Source organism: Thunnus thynnus, chromosome 5 (genome assembly GCF_963924715.1).
Source record: "Thunnus thynnus chromosome 5, fThuThy2.1, whole genome shotgun sequence".
NCBI classification, from domain to species: domain Eukaryota; kingdom Metazoa; phylum Chordata; class Actinopteri; order Scombriformes; family Scombridae; genus Thunnus; species Thunnus thynnus.
In genome coordinates, this window is record NC_089521.1 from 6154913 (window position 1) to 6180506 (window position 25594).

The 25594-nt window shown below is 40.5% G+C and overlaps 1 protein-coding gene across 4 annotated transcripts in view; it reads left to right on the plus strand.

The window, feature by feature from the left end:
- Positions 1-25594, plus strand: part of kiaa1549la (KIAA1549-like a) — a 103673-nt gene that overhangs the window by 57347 nt on the left and 20732 nt on the right. For 3 of the 4 annotated variants that reach the window (XM_067588888.1, XM_067588889.1, XM_067588891.1), the window contains exons 8-14: positions 3304-3363; positions 4273-4433; positions 6985-7156; positions 9217-9377; positions 10935-10970; positions 18969-19159; positions 24769-24914. In XM_067588888.1, the coding sequence (XP_067444989.1) occupies positions 3304-3363; positions 4273-4433; positions 6985-7156; positions 9217-9377; positions 10935-10970; positions 18969-19159; positions 24769-24914 (927 nt within the window). The remainder of the gene's footprint in view (positions 1-3303; positions 3364-4272; positions 4434-6984; positions 7157-9216; positions 9378-10934; positions 10971-18968; positions 19160-24768; positions 24915-25594) is intronic. The other variant, XM_067588890.1, reaches the window with a different exon arrangement.

Sequence of the window (25594 nt, forward strand, 5' to 3'; positions counted from 1 at the left end):
TTATTTCACTTCACCAGAAAGTACGGGGTTGGAAGGATGTCTTGGTTTCCAGTTAGTGTATAAAAAATCTTCATATTTTTAGGAATGTCTATAAGTGGCCTTTTGCAGCATACAACAGCTTGTCCATGGTCTGGCAACTTGAGAGGCTCTTCAGCCATTGACTAGCAGTTGGTGCTTTCAGCTTTCACTGATCTTTCACACTCAATATTTTTCTTAATTTTAGAGGGTCATTTTTTTGCACTGTTCATATGATCATTTTTTTATTTATATTTGTTTTATGGCAAGATTATTTGGAGTTAAGTGGCTATTGCTGTGATATTTTGAAACTGTCCATGGTATCAGTTGTCAATCAAGAATCTGATGTCTTTCTTTGCTGATGATATTTGAGTCTTATTGCCTGTTGAGCCAAACTCTGGAAGCTTTCAGTGGCCTTGCCAAAGAAATAGGTCTTATTCTTTTTATTCCAAACAATCTGCTGCTGAGAATACAAAAGACATCATTTCAGACATCACTTACTTTTAATGGACATGACCAAGACTGGTGGTTAAGGAAAGAAAATATAAGGCTCTCACAAGCTGGATGCAGTTCAGATCAATCATGGAGAGAATAAAAAGTCATTCTATTATTAGAATGGGGCAGGAGCCTATTCTTTGTCTTTTCTTTTTTGAGGGGAATTATGCAACTTCATTTTCCAGCTGGTGTGTGGATGAAAATCATATTTGTTTCCCCTGAGCTGCTCCTCTTGAAACAGATTCTGTAAAGGGCACTGAATGAGTCTGAACCCTAACACTTCAGTGCAGTTCATCTTAAATGCTAAATGTGAACTTGTTTAAATTGGAGAAACACTAAGTGAATGTAAATGTGCTCGTGTACAAACACTTGAGGGAGGCAGCAGCAGACAGGCAGACAGTCAGAGAGCTGAGTAGAAACACTGCAGCGCCATTGACTTGAGTTAAACACAACTCTCGGCAGACAGCCAACTCGGAGGAGTTAGGTGGAGACAGATGGTGAAACAGGCAGATGGGAAATAAGGAGAGATAGGTTGACGGATGAATAGGACACAGAAAGAGGCTGATGGACTGAAGGAGTGATGATGAGTAGATAGAGACAGAAGGAGACAGTCAGTTGGACGGAAAGGAGCAGGCGTTTTAGGAGAAGAATAGGCTGACAGGTAAACAGGTAGGGAATGAGGCAGGCACAGAGGCACGCAGGCAGAAAGAAAGGGTGAGAGGTGGTGTAGATGGATAGAGGAAGTAGACAGTGAGAGGTAGGAAGGTAAAGGGTGATAATGAAACCTGACAAGGAGTGTTTAATCGGATTTTATCATCCGTGCCGGGGGCCAGAACTAAAATTCTCCTCCTCTGCAGATCTGTCACTGCGCCACACAAACATACTGCTGTCACATTCATAGTGCTCTAATGGATCCCTAAAAAGCTTTAAATCATATTGATCAAATGTAAACTTGTCTCAAAGAGAACATTTTTTTTTAGAACATTACTAAAGTCCTCCTCCACTCAAAAATGTGTTTTTCTTCTTGTTCCCTCAGTTGGATGTTCAACCTTTACTGTGCAGAATGATGTATGTGCAGAGTTTGACACTTGAAGGCTGTTTTTACATTTATCTGCCGAAGGAGGAAAGCCTGTCTGTGCTCACCTTGAATCTGAGTTGAAGATGTGAACCTACAGTGTGAGCATGATTTGTGACATCACAACTAGTTTAGAGCCAATCATGGTCCAGTGTGTAATATAACCAAGTGTGATATGGAAACTTGAAGCCTCCAGTGGACAAGCACTGAGAATGGACTTTCAGTGAAGCAGGAGTCATCCTGCATCCAACAATTAAACTTTTGAAATAAAAAATGTTTGCATATTCACAGATTCTGGATTTTTCAATGAGGAGAAGGAGGGTATGCCATTTTAAGGATTATAATGAGATAATTCAACTTATTTGTGGAGACACAAATTATTATTCATATATCTGGAGGGGATCTTTAAGGGTTTTTCCAATTAGGTTTCATGCTGATGCTATCAAATAAGTATGGGTAATGGTAGTGTTGGCCAAACAGTGTTGCATTGCATTGTTATTTTTTTTAAAATTTAAACCCTGAAGACAAAAAAACTATCACGGTAGGCAGGTGCCATGTTTACCATATTTAACATATGTCTCACAGCTGAATAAAAATACAAATACGGATTAAAAGAAAATGTGTGTCAAACTATAGTCAAGCTGCCTTTCTAATTTCCATTAGATCATTTCAAGCAGAGCTAGCATTAACCAGTGGATTCAGTTGTTCTATTGTAAACTTTCAATATCATTCAGACTAGTCCTGTTAGGAAAGTTTTTTCAGTTCAAGTACAAGGCAGTCAGAATAAAATTCCATATTTTGCCGCATGTCAAAGCATGTTTCAAGTTCAAGTTTGGGGAGCTTTTTGAGCTGCCATTCTGTGACCCTCCTTTACAGATGACTCGGTCCTCAATCTGGTTCTGTAGTAGAGACATCAGGAGACACGTTCGACTCGTTTTCACTCAAATAGGAATTAATTTCCTCTGTGACAGCAAAACATGTTATGCAAGCTGCCAGAATCTCTTCTAAGTTGCTGGACTTCCCAAACACCTATAGAGCTGATTAACTCTAAAAGACACACTAGAACCAGTCATGCTAGCCTACCAACATCAAGGCTACAAACAACTCATAATGCTCACTTTGTAGGAACAGTAGAGGCCAGTATTCTCTCCATTTACAGAAAACATCTTCTGTTGTGAACATAAAAATGCGTAGACCTTAAATATAACACAATGCCTTTTTTTAATGTATTTCCAAAAAAATAATTGGGCCAATACAGGATTTTAGCAAAGGAGCACTGGTTGTTTTTTGGGTTTCTGAGTGTTTAATACTGCCGTTTGTAGTCTGCAGCATGCACTGGATTTGAACTTGGAGGCAACAGGGTACATACACAATACACAGATAGCTGGAGGTGGGGGTTCAGTAGGGGCCTAGCAGCACATTTCTGCCCTGTGGCACCCTAACAGGAGCCATGATGTTACCAAGATCAATGTAAGGTTTCAAGATGTGCCCTCAAACTTTTATATAGAGATTAGAAAAAGGGTTATGGGGTAAATATTTTTAGAAAACTGGGTAAAAATGTGCAAAAAGGTGAGTAATACATAGCAAGTATCATTAATAGCTGGTCTGGTTTTACAAATCCAATTTCAGGTGTGGTTTTAAAAGTCTTACTGTAAATTAGGCTTTCTAAAAACTGCAGATATTCAGCTTTAACTTTCTGTCTCTCCCTCTCTCTCCAGCCCTTGAATACCATAATCTCAACACGTCGATGGCAACCAAGAACTATTGGGTGATAACAGGTAAATTGCTCTTCACACTCTCTCACACACACATACACACACAGGCAAAAGTGCTACTGGGTGATCAGCGGTAATCAAGAGCCGCATCGATCGGACAAAACAGCAGTTAGTTAAATGCCCTGGCACTCGCTGTTGCACAATTCAGCAGAATCGTATTTGCTCTCTACATTTTCCTTTCCTCCTTTGCTCCCTCCCTCCCTGTCTTAACACCCCCTCCCCCACTCGCTCGCTCCCTCCCTCCCTCGCCTGCTCGCTTGCGCTCTCTGTGCTCAGAGTGTCTTTAGCTGCTCTGTTCCTGGGAAAACCTATTGATGTATAATTCAGAGCTTCCTGACTGGGGCAGAGGGGGAGATCACTTCACATCACATCACGGCCGGGTGTGAATGATGCTGAAGTGTGTGTGTGTGTGTGTGTGTGCAGTCTGTCCACTGCTCTATCTCATTTATTGCCTCTAGTAAGAGACACACTCAGGAGCAAGATTGATGCAAGCAAACACCTCTGTGTGTGTGTGTGTGTGTGTGTGTGTGTGTGGTGTGCAGACCGATACATGGTTGTATTTGTTTCTGTGTGTGTGAAATAGAGACAGACAGTGTTTGATCTGTGTGTCACTTCAGCTGTAATATTAGTTTCTGGATGAGCAGCTTTTAAATGGAAGAGACGATTATCCAGTCCTATCTAATGTCCCACTCATCCTCTGTCTCTTGTTTCTCTTTCCCTTTCTCCTCCCTTGTTCTTCTCAACATTAATACTGTCCTTTTCTCCCCTGCCCCTATTTGACACTCTCCTACCTTTCATTCATCCCATCCTCTCACCCGTTTTCTTTTTCTCCTCTTTCTCCCCTTTTTGCCTGCCTGAACACCTCTTTATCCCCTAAATAATTCCTCTGTCCTCTCGTGTCTCTCCACACAGTGATCCAGGATGTGGAAAGCTCTTCCCTGGAGGCCAACTATCAGAGCTTTGCCAGCCTGATGGAGCAGCGGCTGGCTGAGCTATTCCTGGTGGCCGGCAGGCAGGGCTCTCGGACTGCACGTTCCCGGCGGGCCACCACTGTGGGTGGCTACACTGTACAGGTAGGTGGAGACAGATTTTTTTGTGTCACTGTGAGTATTCCTGATGATAGTAGTGGTCTTGTACGATGGTGTTTATTCTGTGTTTATTTAGTACTTACAGTTTTTAAAGAAACAGTTTCCATTTTTTTGAGTGAGGACATATTTGCAAACTGAATCATTTTAGATAGTTTTCAGTTCTTATATGAGTTAGTTTAAGATGTGCTCTTTGAGATTCTACAGCTTTGCTGTGAGGCTATACTTGAGATAAATGCCCACATCAGCATCCTAACATGTTCACAATGATAATGCTAGCATGTTGATGCTCATCAGGTATAATGTTTAGCATGTTCATTGATTTGAGCATTGATTTGCTAATTAACGCTAAACACAAAGTACAACTGAGGTTGATGGGAATGTCATGAGTTAGGTGATGTTAGAAGTCAGGCAATCAAAGTTATTACAATTAATCCTCTGGGTCCATGAAGATGTGTACCAAATTCCACAGCAATCCATCCAATAGCTGTTGAGATATTTCAACAAAGAACTAAAAAGCTCATGGTGGCTCTAGAGGAAATATCAGGGGTTCACCAAAGTCAATAGGACTCATCGTCTATGGACACTGAATGTCTGTGTAAAATTTCATGGCAACTCATTTAAAAGTTGTCAAGTGGTGGACCTACTGACTGACACAATAATATTGCCATCCCTAGAGCCATTAAAGTCATTAGACTTTAAGTTTACAATTAAGATAAGGTTTCACTTAGAGCAGCTTGGTTACTATTCGTTTCAGTACAGAAAATCAACTTACTTGAGACTTGAAAACATACTTCAGGTAGTCCATCACAGTGAACAATTAATGAACTGCATGTTTTTAATTTCCCTTTTCAAAACGTTACTCAACTTGAACAGTAAAGTTTTCTTGACTTAGCAGAGGTAAAGGTACTAAAAGAAAGAAAACCCGCCTCCAGAAAGTGCAGAAATAAGTAACTCACACTGTCCAAGACATTAGTTAACTATACCAATAGTTTTAAGCATGAAAGTATGGAGGGACAGGATTGACTAGAGAGGTGGTTGATTGGCATTTCCCAGAACAAGGAACTGGAACAACAGAGTACAGTAATAATAATAAATAATAATAATACATTTAATTTGTGCCACACTTTTCATTCATAGTGAAACTCAAAGTGCTACAGTATTAATAACATAGAACACACAATATAAAGAAAATACTAATAAGAGTTAAGATGAAAAATCCTTCCTGAATAGAAAAGTTTTTATGCCTTTTTTAAAAGAGACTAGTATACAGTATGAAGTAAGGGTTTCAGTCATAATAAGACGGATCAGTCAAGGGAATCTATTGAACTTCAGTCTCTGCCAGTGGGATTTCAGCCTGCTGGTGTGAATATCAGCATCACCAGGGACAGCTACAGAATCAGCACCCTGGACAGCGCCAGTGACAGTTATGAGCAGGGACTCTCCTTGCTGATGCCTTCAAGAACCCTCTGACATCTGAAGAGACTGCAGAGGAGTAGTACATTCATGAATTATGTTTGATTAATTCACAAGACCGCTAAGTCCAAAGTGTCAGATGTTGCATTGTCTTTGAATGCACCAAGAAGGACAGTTCTCAAAACAGTCCTTTCTTTGCCACACAACAATAACAATCCTTTCAACGTAACCAGTAATCAAATACATTGATAATGATCGTAGGGAATTCAACTAGATGTGATGAATTAACTTAAAGAAACAAATCTTGGGAAATGTGGCTTTCTTTCTGAAAATGAGATGAGGAGATTGATACCTCATGTCTGTGTGTTAAGTGTGGAGCTGCTCACTCTAAGTAAATAGGCAAATTTCCCAAAATGTTCTTGAATTGAAGGTTGTTATAAGTATATTGTTTTGTACATGTCACTTCCCCGCCCAGTGTTCCACATTGTGCCAATTAAGACAACGATTGACTCCTCCTGGACTTTATGCCTCACGCACCCTCAAGGTTTTATGGGAAGCCACAGATGACCAGTTTTATGGCTGGAAAGATGGAGGAGGGAGAGGCTCAGAGAGAGAAGACAGAGAGAGGGGGTGTAGTCAGGGGAGAAATCATCCAGCCATTTAATAACACACATCCCTTCTTTTTATGACAAAATCAAATTACCAGATTTGATTAAACCGTGTGATGTGTTCGTCAAATTAGAAAAAAAGGTGTTTGATGTATGATGAAAGGAAACTGAGATTTGAAGTGACTCACTTATCCTCGAGTGTCTTCCCAAAGTGTAGTTATCTTGCAGCAAATGGCTCAGTGCGATCAAAGTAACAGAGCCGATTCTGCATTTTGATTGGGCCACTGTAGATACAGCAGGGATTTTGAAACTGTCATTGAGGGGAGAAAAAGGACTTTGCATTAAATCTGGCCATAGATGATATGTATCTTAAAAATAAACCATCCTTAAAACATTATTTAGACGGAATGACTCCAGAATGGAAATGCATTTGTATGTATTCCAATCAAAAGTCATATAAACACTTTTTTTTACAAAATGTAAACATACTGGACACTATATATCTCTTCTCCCAGATGGTGAGCATACGTCGACTGCCTGGTCCCAAGAAACCAGCAGAGATGACTTACTACGCCCAGCTGAATGGAGCACCTATCACTGGAACCACCGCTGCCAAGACCCTCAGCAGTCTGGACTCCCAGACCATGGCTCTGACCCTGGGCTACTTCGTACAAGTGCAGGCTGAGCGTAAGCTGGTTATCTTACTGTACCATTGTCATAGTTAACATGATTACACATTATTCATGTGAGGGACCAAGCAAGTCAGGCACAAGAGACAATGCAAATTAAGGTTTTATTTACTCGAATATCCATGTCCAGGAGAAACAAACCACTTGAAAGTGAACACATTCAACAGGACAAAGTAATGCAGTTCTTCCTGGCCTCCTATATACTGATGTCTTATTCAGAAACTGAGCTACCAGTGAGCAAACTGAGCACACTCATGACTGACAAAGAAACAAAAGGAGAAGCGTTTTTCCTATCTGGCCAGACAATGAACACACAAGAGGGAGACAGTGGCAGATATCAGTTTAGTATACTAAAACAAAAGGATTAACATTAGTTGTAGTCAGTTTCTCATTTTAATCCAAAATATTATGAATAATATTACATCATATTGCATAACACACATTACGTACTGATGAGGTGAACAACTAGAGCACCTATAGCATATAGGTAAGTCAATGCCTGGGCTCACACTTGATGGAATTCTGTAAATGATATATATGACAGCATATTATTCTAGTGTGTTGTCAAAGAAAATACACTTGTCTCTTTTGTTTACACTGGAAATTCGTAGTTGAAAGTGCTACATGAAGCATTGATAAACATCAGAATATTATTGTCAGTGTAACCAATTTAACCCCAATCACAAGAAAACTTAAATCTTATTTATTTATATTTATTATTCTAATGTTTCTGAATGAAAGCATAATTTCTTGATGTTAAATTGTAAAGTCTAACTACTACAGAGATAATTAGCATAAAAATAAGAGCAGTGCAGTATGTGGACTTTTTTCTGTTTTGCATATTTGCACAGATGATCTTTTCATATACTATATATGTTTGGTATTTAGATGATACATAGATATTATAGATTCACAGTCGACTCACAGACCTCAGTTCTCATTCAACAGCCGTTTTAGAGACGCCACACAGCTTAAAACATTGGCATTTTAACTGCTCCTCAGAGTTTATCTGCTGAACTCAAGCGTAACAGTTCTGGCTCACTGTGACATTCTGTAGCATTTGGGTTTTCCATAAATTTACATAATGCACTATGTATCCAATAAAGCTTTAGAATCTCAAGGCAAATTCTAAGTAATAAACTTATAATCAAAGATTGCAACAGATTTTTGTTTCATTACTGATATCTGATGTTAAGTTCAGCAGATTGTAGCTAGAAAATATTTCTATTAAATGGCATTCAGAGAACGTTTGCAGCAGGATGTTCACACTGTAGCTGCTGGAGAGGACAAAGTGTTCCCTCTTACTTATTTTCTCCCTCACATTTCCTCAGAATCTATAATTAACAAACTGGAGAGATACCAACAACCATCAGTGCCCCTTCACAGCTCCTCCTAACAGTGCCCAGGTTGGGAACTGAACACAGTGGTCTTATAAAATTCATTGTATTTACCTTAACAGGCTCAGTACAAACAAAATGCATTAGTCCTTAAAATGAAAACACATTCCTCAGGCACACTGGTCTGTGACAGAGCAGCTAAAAAAGAAAAAGTTATTGGGAAAATATTCAAAACTTAAGATTTAAAAAAGTTTTTCATGTTGTACACTAAAGCATAGTTCTGGATCTTGATGTCAGGTCTATAAAGTTATTTTCTTTTATTACATTTTCTTCTGTTTTGCAACATTTCAGAATTTTTTTAATGAGGCTAGAGATGCTAATAGGCAGAGCCAGACTAGTTGTATCCCTGTTTTCAGTCTTTATGTTAAGCTAGGATTTCCGCCTGCTGGCTCAAGCTCAATACTCAGAACAAGACATAAGAGAACAGACATGAGAGGGGTGTCGACCATCTCATCTAAATCTCACTGAGAAAGCGTATTCCCCAAAATAACAAACTACTCTTTGAGGTGTGTACAAGAGGTTAAAAGTGTAATTGTGTGTTTTTTCTGCTTATCTTATGTGTGCTCTCTGATCAATGAGGGGTCGCTCAGTGGCTAAACTGCTCAGGAATGATTGAATGCAATATCAGATGCTAACAAATTATCCTTGCATGTGTGTGTAGCTGTGGTAAAGACGCCGCCCAGCAACCTGTGGATCATGGCTGTTCTGACGCCTCTCTTCTTGCTGCTGGTGGTGATCGTCATGGTGGCCTTCATCCTGTGTAAGAGGAACAGGGTCATCTTCAAAACCGGTGCCTTCCGGACCTTCAAAACACGCTCCAAGGTAAGACTGTCACACTTGGTCAGTCAGTCAGCTTTGTCTCTAACCTGCCTTTTCCAAACATCTACCCTTTTTCTTTCTTCTTCTTCTTTCTTCTTCTTCTATTAAAACCTAAAACCTCACTCTGGGGGTCTTAAGTCTCACCCCATCGTCGTAGCATGTCCCAGAAACTTATTCTACTGTGAAAATGTTGATCTAAGATCACATGAGCTGAATCTAATCTGAATATGTGACACATCACACAGCAAACTGATTGTGTTAAGTTGTTCCTTCAGGTCAGAAAAATTGAAGCCCATCTGTGGGGGCCTCACTCATCTGTTTTCTCGCTGCCCAATAGCCCGTGGTCATTGCTAATCATGCATGCAGCAAAGACTAATCGGCCGAGAGGAAATGAGCAGGGCTCAGTGTACTGGAAGTGAACCTTAGGGTAATGTTGGCCCTTTCACATAACAGCATTCACTCCAACTCATTTGAGCTTAAATAAAAATCGATTATTTCAAACGAGCATGTGTGTAGTAGATTCCTACCAGCTGGTTTGAACAGGTCAGTTTGTTCTCCTGGACACAGGACAGTACATGATGCCTGAACAACAGCTGCTTGTGTCACTGTTGTCAGTGAAGTGGTAAACAAGCTATAAGCTGGCCACGCTCATGTTTTCTGAAGAGGCTCTTAAAGAAGCTCAGCTTTGTTCACAACACCATAATCTTGAAGTGTTTTTCACATTTGATATCATGATAAGATTCCCACTCTAGTGAGATTTCCTGTCACTGGCTGCACACGCATTGATAACTCGGCTATTGGCCGCACTCTGGTTAAGGTCAAGCTTTTCACACAAACTTTTAATGAACTTCCAGAGGAATCTCCCTAATGCTATGAATAAATCAATACACAGAATATTTCTATCCGCAGATCAAAGAGGATTTACAGCTTTGACCATCAGTAAAAGATTCCTTCTTCAACAGAGCAGTAGTAAAAAACATATCTGCAATGTTTCTGGTGCCCCTGACAAAATGTCCTGACTAAATGAGTCATTAAACTTACCAGGCTGACATCAAAATGTACTGAAAATGCTGTGCAGTGCTTTATAAGAAAACCAAAAGTGAAGCAGTAAGATAGTAATAGCTGGTTTTATAGTCCTGGTTTTAAACAGCTTTTAAAATTTGATAAAACCCAACTATGTTTCCCGTGTGTCAACCCAAAATAACTGACTGGGAAAACAATTATCAATAAAAAATATAGTCTTGTCCTTTAAAAGCTGTCTGATTGTATGACTGCTTGTGTGTCCTGCACAGTCTAATGTGTTTTTAGGGATGTTGCTACAATCCCTGATAGAATTTGGTGAGAACAATGTTATTAATTTGGATGGGAATGATTGCCAACACTACACAAAATAGACCCAAGTCGTTCCTTTATTCCTCTAATCTAGTCTTTTTAATTAAATGCCTTATTTCTTTTCTATTCTATTCTATTCTATTCTATTCTATTCTATTCTATTCTATTCTATTCTATTCTATATTAACCCCTCCCTGACCTTGTCCCTCTGACTCTCTCTCTGTTTAGACCTCATATCGAAGGGAGGGCAGTTACCACCACCAGGTATTCACTAAGAAACAGGTGTGGTGGAAGACTGACTGAGTGACTGAGTGAATGTATTTATGAATGGATGAGTTACTGGTTTGTTGTACTGATTTTGACTGACAGAGCCGATCAGCTCGTGTACAACTGCCTTGTTGGCTGCTTATTGCTGTATGTGCTGCCTGTCGTTGTTGCTGGGTAAATTCCTGCATGTGGCTACTGTGCTGTGGACATGACTTATTCCACCATCCTCATTGGCATTGGGAGATCAATAGGAGGTGGGAGAGAGGGGGAGAGGGGGGGCAGAGAGGAAAAAGTGAAAAAAACTATAATAGGGGTGTAAAATTCACAACCACGTTCCTTAAGATTTAAATTGTTTAGGTTTGAGTTCGAGCGGCTAGATTAACAAGGAGGCGCTGGCTTGTAAAAGCAGGCAAATGAGCTCAATTTTGTCGGCAAGAAGAAGCTCATAAACATGAAAAGCGGAAAGGAAGCTTAACACCTGCGAACCAAACCAATCTATTTAGATTTTTTAGCATCCATAAAAAGTGACTCAAGCTTGTGTCATCAGCCAAGACTGCCTCACTGCCAGTTCCTTTCCCTTTCGAGCCAGTCGTTTTATCCTCCTCATCTCAGATGAAGCAACTCTCTCTCATCCCACAGTGGCTCAGCAGGAGCCCCTCACAGACCCCTAACCCAATTCTTTTTTTTTTTTTTTTTTCAAATATGAGGTTCCACAGGATTATGCCAGCTAGATTATCACGGCTAGACCTCGAGCAGAACAGCAGTGGCCACAGACGACAGACAGAAAATGCAAAAAATGTTCAAATTCCGGATGCAGCCTGAGAACCATGCAGAAGCTGCCCCTGTGGTTACAGTTGCTGTGGTGGAGCATGTCAGCTGATTTGCGGGTTATTTTAGTCCAGCCTTTCCCATCCTCATCCCTTAAGAGGCAAAGTGAGCGGCAGGGAAGGATGGAGGGATGGATGGGTGAACCGGGCATTTTCTGTGAATGTGACACGACAGCCCAGCAGGGTGTAAACACCCCAACGTTTGTGTGTGAAAATACATGTACGTGATGTTTGTGTTGCCTGTGCTTTGCTGCATCTCCTTTTTGTATTACATTAACATTTCAGTTTCGGAGCTACAAGGTTTTGTTTGCTTTCACAATCATTTGTAAACATTTAATGTTACTTCTGTTGTGTTTTACGAGAGAGTGCATCAAATATTAAAGAGTCCCGAAATACAATATGAAATCTCACAAGTGGTGCCGTGAGGCTGCAATTGCTGCTCTTATCCACAGTGGTATTTACCCTCTCGCAATCCCGAGCAGTGGCATGCATGAGCAAATGAGATAAACATTTCACACAGGGATTGGGTTTGGGAAGAGCTTGTGGCAATGTGGCAAACTGGAGTTAAATACAAACAGTTGATTAAAAATCTTTCTTGAAATTCTGAAAGAGCTCCTACTGTCCATTCTGACTGTAAAGTGATTTGTTACTTTTTTGTTTATTAGCATTTAGAGAGAGATCATGGCTGTATCCCGACACGGGAATGGTACAGTTCCAGCTTCTTAGACCCCAAAGCCACCAGGATGTGCTAAATGGGGTCATTTAGCACATCCTGGTGGCTTTTTAAGTGATTCAAGTGAAGTGATTCCAATGTAAGACATGAGGGACAAAATCCACAGTCCCCATTCTGTGAACACATGTATTTTAAAGCAAGTTTGACATTTCGGGAAATACACTTATCATCTTTCCTGCCGAGAGTCAGATGAGAAGATTGATACCACTCTCTCATCTGTACGGTAAATAATGTGACTGGAGTCATCAGACAATTTAGGTTAGTGTAAAAGACTGGAAACTGGGTTAAACAGATAGCTTGGCTCAGTCAAAGAGTGAAAAAAATCTGCCTAGCAACACGTTTAAAGCTCACTAATTAACACAATGTGTCTATTACTGGGAGCAGTTGCCAATTACTGGTCATGGTCAAGAAATAGCATATTGTTTTTACACTCCAGTTTTTGTGTTGATTAGTGAGCTTTTTGTTGTCACTGAACTGTGCCAGGCTGCCCCACCCCCTGTTTCAAAGTCTTTATGCTAAGCTAACAAAACTGCCTGCTGGCTCCAGCTAGATCAGATAAGCAGATCTCCCAAAATGTTGAACTATTCTGTTAAAGTTCAGCTGAAGCTGATATGAACCTTCAGCAGTTGATGTTAGCAAAATTGAGTGTGTATCTTCCAAAGTTAAAGTCTTTGTAGTGCAAAAATCCTCTCTTTGTCTTCTCCCCAGACAGTGTTTCCTTGCTGAGCGGCAGTTGAGGGACCGTAACACAAAAGGGAATTTCACACTGAAAAGATTGTATTGTTGGAAGATACCCACTTGATTTAACCAACTCTTTTGGCTTTAGAACTTTTTTTGGCTTTCAGAAAGCATTTTTCAGCCAATATGAAGAGGGAAAGAATTACAGCAACCAATAGCTCTTACAATGTACTGTACACGTGGGCCTTTATACTATATTCTCTCACTTACACTTATAAATACTCTCTTTTAAGCTGTAGTCCACCTCAGTGGTGTTTGTGTGTGTGTGTGTGTGTTTGTGTGTGTTTGTGTGTGTGGCCTGTCACATGAATACTAACCAGACCTAAGTAGAATAATAGACTCAATCAAGTTGATCAACTGTGTGTATTTGTGTGTGCATGCATGTGTGTGTGATCTGCTGCCAGCCCACTCAGCTATCAGTCACCATGCAGGACAAGCTAAAGCTGCAGATCAATACTGTGGTTTCTATGAGGTCTGCATGTGTGTTGAAGCATTAAACAGTGATTTCTGCAGAGTCCAGCTGACTTCATCACTCTGCACGTCTACTGTGCAGCCGGAACATTCTTCAAAATGGTTTTTACTCCCTCTGTGCCTTCATGTATAGGCGTGAAAGCCTCAGATAGCCGGCTTCCATGTGGAGTACAATAGAGGTGGAATCAGCAAAAGTAGAAGCAATCCATTTTTCATTTGTTAGCTGTTCAATGAAAGTACAATGCAGTGTCTGCTATTTAAAGGACTCAAGGTATTTTGCAGCATTGTGCATCAACCTGCTCCAGGAGGAGTTTATCTAACCAGTGCATATTATTATTAAAAGAAGACAATATGTTAGTTTCTCTGATCTCTTCTCTGGCTGGTCAATCCACACCTGAGGGGCCCAAACAGAAAAGGACCAGTCACCTTTAATTTTAAGGTTTGACCAAGGAATGGAAAGAAATGACCTACCAGAGGATCTCAGGTTGCATTCAGGCTCATAGGAGGTCTGGAGGTCAGCTATATATTTAGGGGCTAACCCTCTATGAGCCTTAAAGGGGCCATATTATACCCCTTTTCCACAAGTTAACACAGTTCCCTTGGGTCTTAATAAAATGTATCTGACATGCTTTGGTCAAAATACCACAAGAATCAAGTGCCACAGCAGCCTTCTCATCCTGTTTGCTGTAATTTAATTGCAATAAATGGATCAAAAGGATGCCGAAATAACTACATCATGATGTTGAGAGGCGTGAATTTATCCTTTGTCAGGTCTGTCTGCTAACAAACAAGGAAACAACTTTTAAAATGCTTGTTTTTTGAATGGAGTTCAGATTGATCAGAGCTATACTAACATTATAGCTGCTCCATCCACACTCAAAATAATGTAATCTAAAGGCATAAATATGGCAGCTACGTTATTCTTTATACACATAGATATCTACATACTGTGTAACATTAAAGTGAATTTGAAGACAAATCCACGTCTCTCTATCTCAAAAGTTTACAAAACAAACTCCTCCCGCCGGTAAGCTGCTCAGGATAAGAGCAGAATTGGGAAAAGGAGCAGCTGCAGCAGCAGTGATGCAGGACTCTTCGGCTCTGCTCCACAGCTGGCTCTCTCCTGCAGAGCTCACCAGGGCTCAGCAGCTGTCTGTCGTCAAGCAGCGGCTCTGTCCTCTGGTCCAGCCCCGCCATACATGTGAATTTATTGCCCGTAGCCCAGCCTTAGCCTAGCTTCAACCCATGTGAAGTAAGAAGGGGCATCAAATCTGAATGACTTGTTAAATCACATGAGTACAGAGCAAGCCTGCCCACACCAAACTGACTGTGTGGTCTTATTTCAGTTTGTGTTAGTAGGCACATCAGAGACCCAAATACGTATGCACAAGCACTGTTACTTATATCTGCAATGCATGTGTGGAGGTTGTTTAATTGATTGGTGTCATTAGTGTCAAACTAGAGATATAATTGTGTATCATCAGTATAGAAATGGTAACGGATATTGTGTTTTTTAATAATATGACCAAGTGGTAGCATGTAAATGGAAAATAGTAAGGGCTCAAGAATGGATCCCTGTGGAACTCCATATTTTGGCGGTACTGAAGCTGATTGATAATTTCCAATTTCCTCACAGAATGATCTTCCTGAAAGATGAGAACAGAACTGATCTAAAACCAAACCTGAAATGCCTACCCAATTTTTACAACGTTTAATTAAAATACTATGATCAACAGTGTCAAAAGCTGCAGACAGATCCAACAGGAGTAATACAGTGTGTTGACCACAGTTAGTTGCTAAGAGAAGATCATTTAAAAACCTAAGGAGTGCAGTTTGTATGCTGTAACCTGCCCGAAAACCTGATTAAGATTTCTCAGAGACCATTACCGTTCATGAAAGAAATTATCTGCTCTGCTACGATTTTTTTCTAAGACCTTTGCAAGGAACGGCAGTTTTGAGATTGGTCGCAAATGATTAAGAGTCATGTCTATGTGCGCCCCGGTCTACCCTGCTGTGTACCTTATTTTACTTGTTAAATGCAGCGACTCTTTGGGACATTTTTTGCATGCAGCTCTGTGATGTGTTTCCGCCATCCGCCCTGCTAGAGCTGAATTTAAATCAATATAGCCGCAGGGGGAATAGAGCATCTCATCCATCTGCTGTACCTCATCAAGCTGCTGTTGGCTGTTGCTCTGAGTTAAAATTAGACAAGAGGAGAAGCTTCTGTTTGATAGTGTAAGCAAGGAAAATAAGTATGGATAATTTGGTGGAGCAGTGGGGTCACACTTGCAGTCACTTCACATGACATCTTGAAGAAATGGTCAGACCCCGTGTCTTCCTCTCTCTTCTCTCCCGCTCTTTTCCTCCGTCACATTTGTAAATGGATGTGGAGTTATACCGCCATCCATCTCTGACAGACTGATCGGAGTCTTGTGCCGTACCACAATCCCTGTCTGCAGCCAAAGTCTTCATTAAACTGAGCTGCTCGTACAAGATGAAAGATGGCCATTTGTTAAGTCAACACACTGTCAGGAGACATAGGGAGGGAGGGAGGGGGAGAGCGAGAGAGAGAGAGAGAGAGAGAGAGAGAGAGAGAGAGAGAGAGAGAGAGAGAGAGAGAGATGGTGGTGGAGATGGGGAAAAGAGAGGGAGGATTAGAAAGAAAGAAAGGCAAAGAGAATTACAAAAGAAGGAATGTGAAAAGAGGAAGAAGAGGCAGAGAAAGAGAAAGACCTTGAGCCAGTGCTGTAAAATAGTTGTGAAATGTCAGGCGCACTTTTCAAGGTTATACCCCTCGGCCCTGTCATTTCTGAGAATCCATACTGTCTCCATGCATGACAGCCATTACCCATCAGCCACCGAATGACACATCTTTAACTGTCAGTGCTCAGCGTGTGTCAGGTTGCTGCCGTCAGTTCAGCACCCCTGACACCACGTCCAGTGTTTGCTTCTCAATAATCCATACTCATAATGCATATTGGTGCCGGGATATATTTGGAACAGCACATTTAATTCACTACTTCCCTCCTGCCTCGCCCCCCTTTCTTTGCTCGTCATACACGCACACGCACACACACCCACAGCTCAACTCCCCCTCAACTTGTGAACAGCATGAGGCCATAGGCAAATAAATGTTTGCACTCTCCATACATCTTTCACACGAAAGAGTCACAACTGTCATCATACATCACTTAGACTGGTAGAGGATGCATGCAGACACACACAAACAGTTCATATATTTATGCCATGGTGAGAGGGTCTATCCCTCCTCTGTGTCTCTCTTTAATGTGAGTGTGCGTGTTGTCTATATGGGCATGTATCAATTTCCCCGACACTTAGCCACGGCTGCAGCCACGTGTGTTGGAGCAAGCTGAGGGCACAGCGGTGTGTATGACTGATGAATTATTAACAACGTCATCAGCCGGATGCCCATGCTGCCTAACCTCACATGCACTCAGAATTTAGCATACATCATCAAATGCATTAGGCGTCCTATTTTAGAGCCGCTCAAAATAGAAAAGGGGAGGCAAAAATCAGGGTTTCGTCTGCTTTGTTGTGTAACCTAAAAAGGGGGTCTTTCTCTTCTTTTTCTCTCCCGTTCCCTATTCTGTAAATCGAAAGGCATTTAGCAATACAAAGAACGTGTCCAGGCCTTAGAGGCTTTAGCAAAACACGCCTTCCGCTGTTCTGTCTCTTTATGCCCAAACCCCTGACTTCAAAGGTGCTGTTAAGCTTTACTTATTTATTTTTCAACTTTTTCATTATGCCAGCCACAGTGTTTGGAGACTGATAAAAACTGGTTTGGGGAGGTCCATCCAATTACCTTTATCTGTAATTGAAGTAAGACTTATCTGGAGGTTTTTCTTTAATATTCAGGGGACCATGTCATGTTGGCTGTAAGCAACTCTTTATTCAGCCGTGTCAGTCGGTCCAGTGCTTTAACTGAGATGAAAATCTTGAAGCCACACTTTGAAAGAATTTGCTGTCGATCAAACGAGTGTCACTAGAGACTTAATCCATATATTGCTTGTTATACTGTATTGAAAGAGATTGAGAGTGGTTTATTATTTATGAGTCATTTTAAATGAACACAGTTCCATCCCAACTTAAATTCACCAGTATGTCAAATTTATGACAGGTAGTATACAATTCATGGCTTTGCCATTTTGTATTTATTCACATCTGGAAGATCACATCGAAACAGAATTTACATTAAAATATTTATCAGGCTAGCTTACCACACTGACAGTTCCAAATCCCAACTAGAGGCAACTTCAACAAACGAAAAACTCATGGTGTGACGTCAAATAACTGCACAGAACAGGTTCAGTTTTACCAGCTCAACCGGCTGGTGATGCTTTTTACCAAAAATGACTAAATAGTTATAGTTACAGTAATAGAGTGGAAAACAATCTCACGATGGTGACCTACCAACACCTCTAAAGCTCACTAATTAACATGTTTTATTTCATTTGTTTAATCCGTACAAAACTGTAACTCTAATTGCACCACTACCTTGTGATTTAGTCTTATTAGACAGGATTGTTTACATATAAAGTTATAGAATTCCCACAGACTTGAGGATTTTTTTGATACCCTGGGAAATAACATCCACAGTATGTCAGTCTGACTGTGGTTTGCTTTGCTGTCGTGTGCTTTCATTGTTTAATTAGTCTTTTGACTCCATACCATTTTACACTCACTTACCAACATTCGCTGCAGTTAGTGCTACACTTGGCTATGCTCCTTTGCACCATGCATCATGGTGTAAGTGCTGTATTTCTGTGGCTGTTTTATTGTCTTTGCTCATTATTACAGGTGATAAATTACATATACTTAAAATATGTCCCTTTCTCATCAGTCTGTGTTATGTAATAAAGATGGAAAACTATACCATTGTATTGCCTTTTTGCTGTCTTTGCATGTGCTTTACATCCTGGAAACTGTTGTTTATTTATGTGTCAAGTTGCTTTTGGTCTGTCCATCCAACATGTAAATTAAAAATTAAGCCCATTCTCTAAAAACAAAAACCACAGACCATTTCTCAGTTATTCTGCAATGGATTAAGAATACAAATACTGAAGTACATCTTAGCCATTATTTTGCAAATTTGAGCTGAAGAATTTAGTTCCTGAATGGATTGATCAGAAAGCTGAAAGAGCTTTGACACTGTAAAAATCAAAAGTGTTTCTGACCCTCCGTGTGTGGTTTTATTTTCCCTTCCAGCCTGTCCAGGGCTTTGACTATGCCAAGAAGCACATGGGTCGAACTGATGAGGCCACCTCTGTTACCAAGGAGACGCTGGTGTTGGGGTTGCCTGTGCGAGATGCTCCACTGTCAATGTCATTGGATAAAAAGGTCCACCAGGATGGAACCGCCAGCAAGAGGCCACCGTCTGCTGACATACACAAAGGAGGGTAAGATAGATACTGACCCATTTCTATTCTTGTTTGTTTGTTTGGTAAAATACCAGTAAGCCATTGACCTTATATCAAAATTTGGATGTCAGCAAGTCGGTGTGATTCACCTTAAATATGTTCGATATGAATTTGTTTGTTTTTTTGTAGATCATTACATCAAGAAACCTTTAACCTTAATTCACTCATGTGTATGGCAATTTGGTGAGATATCACAGAGATAGCACATAATAATAGTAGTAACAGTAGTATTAGTAGTAGGGGCGGAGGTGGAGGTTATGGAAAATAGTGAATGCCTTACTTTTCGGGGAAAGTTTAAAGTGGTATTTATCTTTTTTTCCCCACTTGGGGCAGAATTTGACAACAAGCTGAACATGACACACATGTGACACATTATGGCATTATAAAGTTGTTTTGGATATTCACTCAAGTTGCCTATTTAGACATCCATCAGAGACGGAGCAACATTAGCATTCATTTGTAGTTTGGAGTTTGCCTGGCCACCTACCTACAAATATTCCAGTATTCACTCTTCTTTTAGCTCTGTTTTGATCTCAACTGACTCCTGATAAAAATATCTGGCTCTTCTCTCTGCTAAATGCGCCGCTATGTTCACCAGATAGTTGCTAACTTTGTGAGTCTGTTGTTTGATGCTGGGCAGGTAGTGTATATTTATTGTATCAGAGCTTTTTGTTTAAAACCTTCCTGCTGCAGCTGGGAACAGGCTTAATGAGAGAGAACCAAAACATTAAAGTTGTGGTCAGAAAACCAAACTATGAGCTGAAAGATGCTCAAACGCTCTGTAGAGATGAGGGAAACTGAGGAGGTGGGTGATCATTTTCTGTGGGTTACATTACACTTTTATGTTTGATTGTTAATAATATAATAAATATATTGATCAATGCAACTTCAAAAATATTAAATACATTACATTAATATGATCCAAAACATTATTATGGGTATCAGCTTTTAAAACCTCTTTTGTTAGTGATTTTATATCCGACCTATTAATTATGTTTTAACCAGCAAACGAAGAACAAATGCTTTTTGTGCCCTAATTTGGTTTGGAAACATTACAAACTGTACTTAACTGTGGTAAGTGCCAGACCGAGGTGAATAGAGGAGATCTCTTCTGTCACACCTCTGATATCATGATGATTCATGTTGGATGTTTTGGCAAAGACTTCTTAGTCCTATCTTGAATATAGCCTGTGGTTGCGAACAGGTACAGGGTTGAAATAATGAGCTGATCAGACATACTGTACTGTTCCCAGCTGGGCGTCTTGTGAAAGGGAGCCACAAAGTTCTCAAGCAGCTGTTTCAGTCAGTGAACAAGCCAGTAACAAAACCCAGAGCTTTTCAGGAGGACCAGACATCAGTGTTTATTTGTGAATCGCAGTGTTAAGCCAGAGAGAAGCCAACAGTAAGCAGTATAGAGTCTGACAGATTGACATGATCTCAAGATAAGTCCAGTGTTAACGAGGGGGCTCTTTGGAGACAGTAAGACAGGGAATACATGTATTTACAGCAGAGAAACTGGATGATGCAGATCACTAGCTTTTCAGAAGTGCTTATTATAACAGAGTGGTGCTGTGTGCTGTTGTGACAGTAAATAAGACTATGGGAAAGTAAATGTGCTACATAGACCATTTTAGCATGAATACATAATTGCTACAGTAATGTTGAGATGTTAAAACCTTTTCTCAGCCATGGTTTGACACATACATCTAAGTGGGCTGGAAAGGTTTCCTCTGAGCAAAAAGAGACTGTGAATTATAGCAGGATATACATGTAAATGACTCTGTCTCCTGTTTGCTGATGAACAGGATCTAATCAACGTTTGGAACGAGGTTTGGATTTCACTGCAGGTTTGAGATTCTATATAAAAATAGACAGAGATTATCAACAAATGTTAGTGAGGTACTGCTGTGAGTCAGAGGGTTTTTACTTTAGATGATGCACATTAGCAGTTTAAATGATTCAGTCCTCCTCAGACATCTGCTGGATCTGATGGAGTTAGCTGTTTAATCTTGAAAAAATGTGAAGGACAGCAGAGTGTCTCACACTCTCCTCTGTTCATAAATACTGCACTGTCTAGCAACTGTTGGCGTCCATTTAAACCAGCCTCAGACACTATAGCTGCTTATAAAAGCAACTTGAACATGCCTCAAGAAAATGAATGATCAGTTTCAGGGAGATGTTTGGAGAGATGTAAACATCTGTCTCGGGAGGGGTGGAGGATGGATTATTTGTTTGTATTATTTTGTATATATTTTTTAAAACCTCTCTCTATATATATATATGTGTGCATATATGTAGGAGTATAACTGGCGGTAGAAAACAATCAAACACAGAAATCAAGGCAGTCTAGATGATTTCCCTCATCTTCTGGTGTAGGCCTCGTCCACTTTGGGAGTGAATAGATATTTTTGTGAAATAAACAGCTACAGATTGTATCTTTGCCCTCCACCTCCATTACATACAGTGGATGTGTCAAGCCTGTTTAAGCAGCTGGTTTGCTCAGGTGATTCTGTGATTATATAACATTCTTTGGATGAGTGACTTTCTTGTCTTTTTCAGTAAGGAAATGATATTAACTCTGTCCTCTAATTACCAGCGCTGGATTTTATGCACCCTTCACACTAATGAATGTCAAGCCTGTGCTATAGCCCACACATTTATAAATATGCAGATGACATGGAATTAGTTAGTTTCTTACAGCCAAATTCTGGACCCCTGATTGATTTTCAAAAATAAGGAAAAAGACAAAGACAAAAGAAATCTAATGTCAATCTGACCCAGAACAATAATGAGCCAGTTGAAAAGCAAACATCGTTTAAGTGATGCTGCATCATTTTTACTGATACCGTCAGAACCTGACAGCAGAGAGTCTCGTCCTTTTTCATAGTCAGTGTTTTTGGAAACGAGATGATGAAATTCCAGCACACCCATCAGTTATTAGCTACACAAAAAAAAAGGCACAGGGGCATTTGTCCTCACAGGCACTGGGAAACTATACTGGATTTGACAGGTTTACTTGCTGGGTTCTGCTGTATTTACTGTATGTCTGGCACAATGTCCATTAAGATTACACAGCTGGAGAAAGAGTACTGGCAAATTTAAAGGTGTAAAATATCACCCATTTGATGGCTGCTAATCTTTATGTTTTATGTCATTTGACTTAGCATTTAATTAAATGTTTTTCCATGTATTTTATTTTGTCTGTACTGTTGGATGTTGTCTGCTGTAATCTCCTTTTTGTCTCCTCTTTTTTTTATGCATGAGCAAAGAATATGACATGTAAACATCTGTTGGAATCACACAGTTTTAAATGTTTTTACCAAAATGTGCAAAAAGTCTTATTTCTAGTAGAATTCAGGAAGATTATGAGTTATTATCTGGTATACTGTATGCATGAACATAGAAAAAATTTAGCACATAACAACGAAAACAAATTTTTAAAACTTTTCCATCCCCAGACATTTTCCTACTAGAAACTACACCTACACACCCTCCCACGTTCAGTAGTGACATCTTTCCTTAAGGAAGTTTGGAGTCATAAATGAGATGCATCATGCCTCCTCTCACAGAAATGCAAATTCAGAAACACGCACACAAGACACAGCCTCATATTTACACACCGCTAAACGAAAATGAATGGAGGTGGGATTAGTTGTGCTTTGCTTCTCGAGGGTGATAAACACATGTATATTTATAACCCTGGCTAAAGCCATGCCAGAGGGAGCCATTCAGTGTAACAATGATGACAGTGTAAAATGCTGGAAGAGCTGGCGTAGTGTGATAATCAGCTTTACTAACCTGTATATATGCATACGTATATCTTATAGGGGAATTTTACAAAGATGGTACTGTAGGTTATTCTACCACCTGGGTGTACACTAATTAGAAAATGAGGCAGTTTCTCATCCTCTAACCAGCTGCAGTATTGCGTGCTATGGGATCAGAGGGGAAATTTCACACCAAAACAACTACAAAGGTGGAGGGGTGGGGGGGGGGGGGGTATTCTCGGACTTTATAACTGAACCGAAAACAAAGCTTTTGAAGTGTGTTTTCTCCCTTAAAATGCACAAGCACAAAGAGGCTTGGTGTGCTAAATCACAAGGCAAAAGGTAGATAGAAAAAGTGTTCATGACAGTAAAAGATTTTTGCACAGAGAAGACTGTAAATTTTGTCCCTCATGTTTTACAGTGCAGCTATGATGAGATCTCATCACAGCCAGTATTAATAATAGTGTCCATTTGATGATTTTGATTTAATTTTCCCTTTCAATTTCACTGTAACTCCCTCCATATATTTGTGATTTGGTCATCGTTTTTCAGTTGCCAAAAATCATAAATTTGGCTCTGCTCAAATTGAATGATAATCAATAATTGATGATAATTTAGTGTAATATATTTTTGAAACAAGCATGTCTCCCAAAATGGTGAGAAATATGGTAATCAACGTGTTATGAAGATTGCGCTATTGTCTCGACACAAAAAGAGTGATGTGATCATTTTCTGCCTCGTCTCAAGATGCTCGTTTTTTAAAAAAAAAAACAAAACAAGAGAGATGAACATTCATTTCATTTCGGCTGCAGATTGCTCACTTGTCTGGGGAAAGAAAAAGGTGTGGACTCCATGCTAACCACGGGGCAAAGTGGAGGGACGGTTTCATAGGGAGAGCATTTATTCTGCTCACTGCACCCTCCAGAGAGCTACAGCGTGTGAGGCACAAAGAGAGGAGGGAGATGAACATTACTTTCCAGCAGTGTGATTACTGATTCTGCTGTTCCTGTCTCTGGCCTTTCCCAAACAGATTTACATGGAATACACAGTGTATTTCTCCCTCCATCCCTCTGGCTCTTTGCTTAACACCACATGACTTTTACTGTGACTTGGCCAGCCATTGACCGCTGCTCAGGCTGCACTCTGTTTGTGTGTTTATGTGTTCACACAGACAGCGAGTTAGCCTTGCCTGGGGCTCTGTAATGTCCGGTCTCGCTGATCTGTGCATCTCACACCACCTGTAGACGGGCCTGTCACGTTGTGTAGCTGCTGTGGCTTACATGCCTCGAGGCTGTGAACGTGTTTGTGTGTGTGTGTGTGTGTGTGTGTGTGTGTGTGTGTGTGTGTGTGTGTCCTGTATGTGGTTTATGTGCCTGGTGTGTACGAGGCAAGAACAAAGAGAACAAGCTCTGTATACATAGGTTTCTGTATGAGTTTATTGATGGTCGGCTGGGTGTGTGTGTGCAGTTGTGCGCCTGTACTGTGTCATACATGTATTCACTGTAAACTGAAGCTTTCTCCTTTAAAAGGCCTTCAGCTGTGGAACAACCTGCCCATGAAAATCAAGATTGTTGTTGCTACTTGTCCTTTACATTTGTATTTATCCTCTATCTGTGATTTATTTGTATTTGTATGTGTGAGATCACTCTTTTTGAATTAAATTTTTATCTATGACACGTATGAACACACTTAAAGTTATTGTAACCTGTTCAGTGTGCTTCCAGTATTAAGTGAGAGATGATGCGCTGTTTGTGTACATGCTGAGACTCACAAGCCCTCCCCTCTCTCCCTCACCTCTCTCTGTTGCCATGGCTACTACAGGCGGTTGCCAAGCGAGGAGGACAGCTCAGTGTCGAGTAGCAGCTCTGGGAAGCTGAACACCAGCAAGAGCTCCTCGGCCCGAAGGACGGCGACCGGCAGCAGCAGCAAGAACGGCAAAGAGGATCTGCATAAGAGGAGCACCAACGGTGAGGAGGAGGTGGAGGAGGAGGGTTAGGGAAGGAAAGAGGGAGGGAGAAAGAGAGTGAAAAAAAGAAGATTAACAAAGAGAGAGGTTTAAGAATATTATGCTGAGGAGTAAGTGAGGGAAATAAGATTGAAGAGATTGAGCGGAGAACGGATAGACGGATAGAGAAAAAGAGAAAATCTGCCTCTCCTTATGTTCGAGCCCACCACAGTCTGTCATTGCCAATAAAAAAGTGATCAGTAAAAAAACACACACACACACACACATACAGCAACCTAACTCATGCACACACATTTGTTATACTTGTGTTGCCCACACACAGATCCTGATACTACGATATTTTGCCCGAAGCATAATTAACATGAACTAATGAAGTGCACATCAACTAAAAGAGTGAACACACTCATGCATGCAGTGACTCAGCCCGCTGCTGTATCATGTAACTGTCAGTGACGACACATATAGTCATATCGCATGCTCTCACGTGTCGTTTTACTCCTCTCACACACACACTCATACGTACACACACACACACAGTGGATCCTGCTGTTCGCTGAATCAAAAGAAACATTTCAGGTGTTTGCGTTTCACTTTCTCTTACAGTATTTCAGGTGCTTTGAGTTGACTTACCTCATTCCAGGATACAAAGCTGAAATTGCTGCATGGAGATAAAAGCCAAGC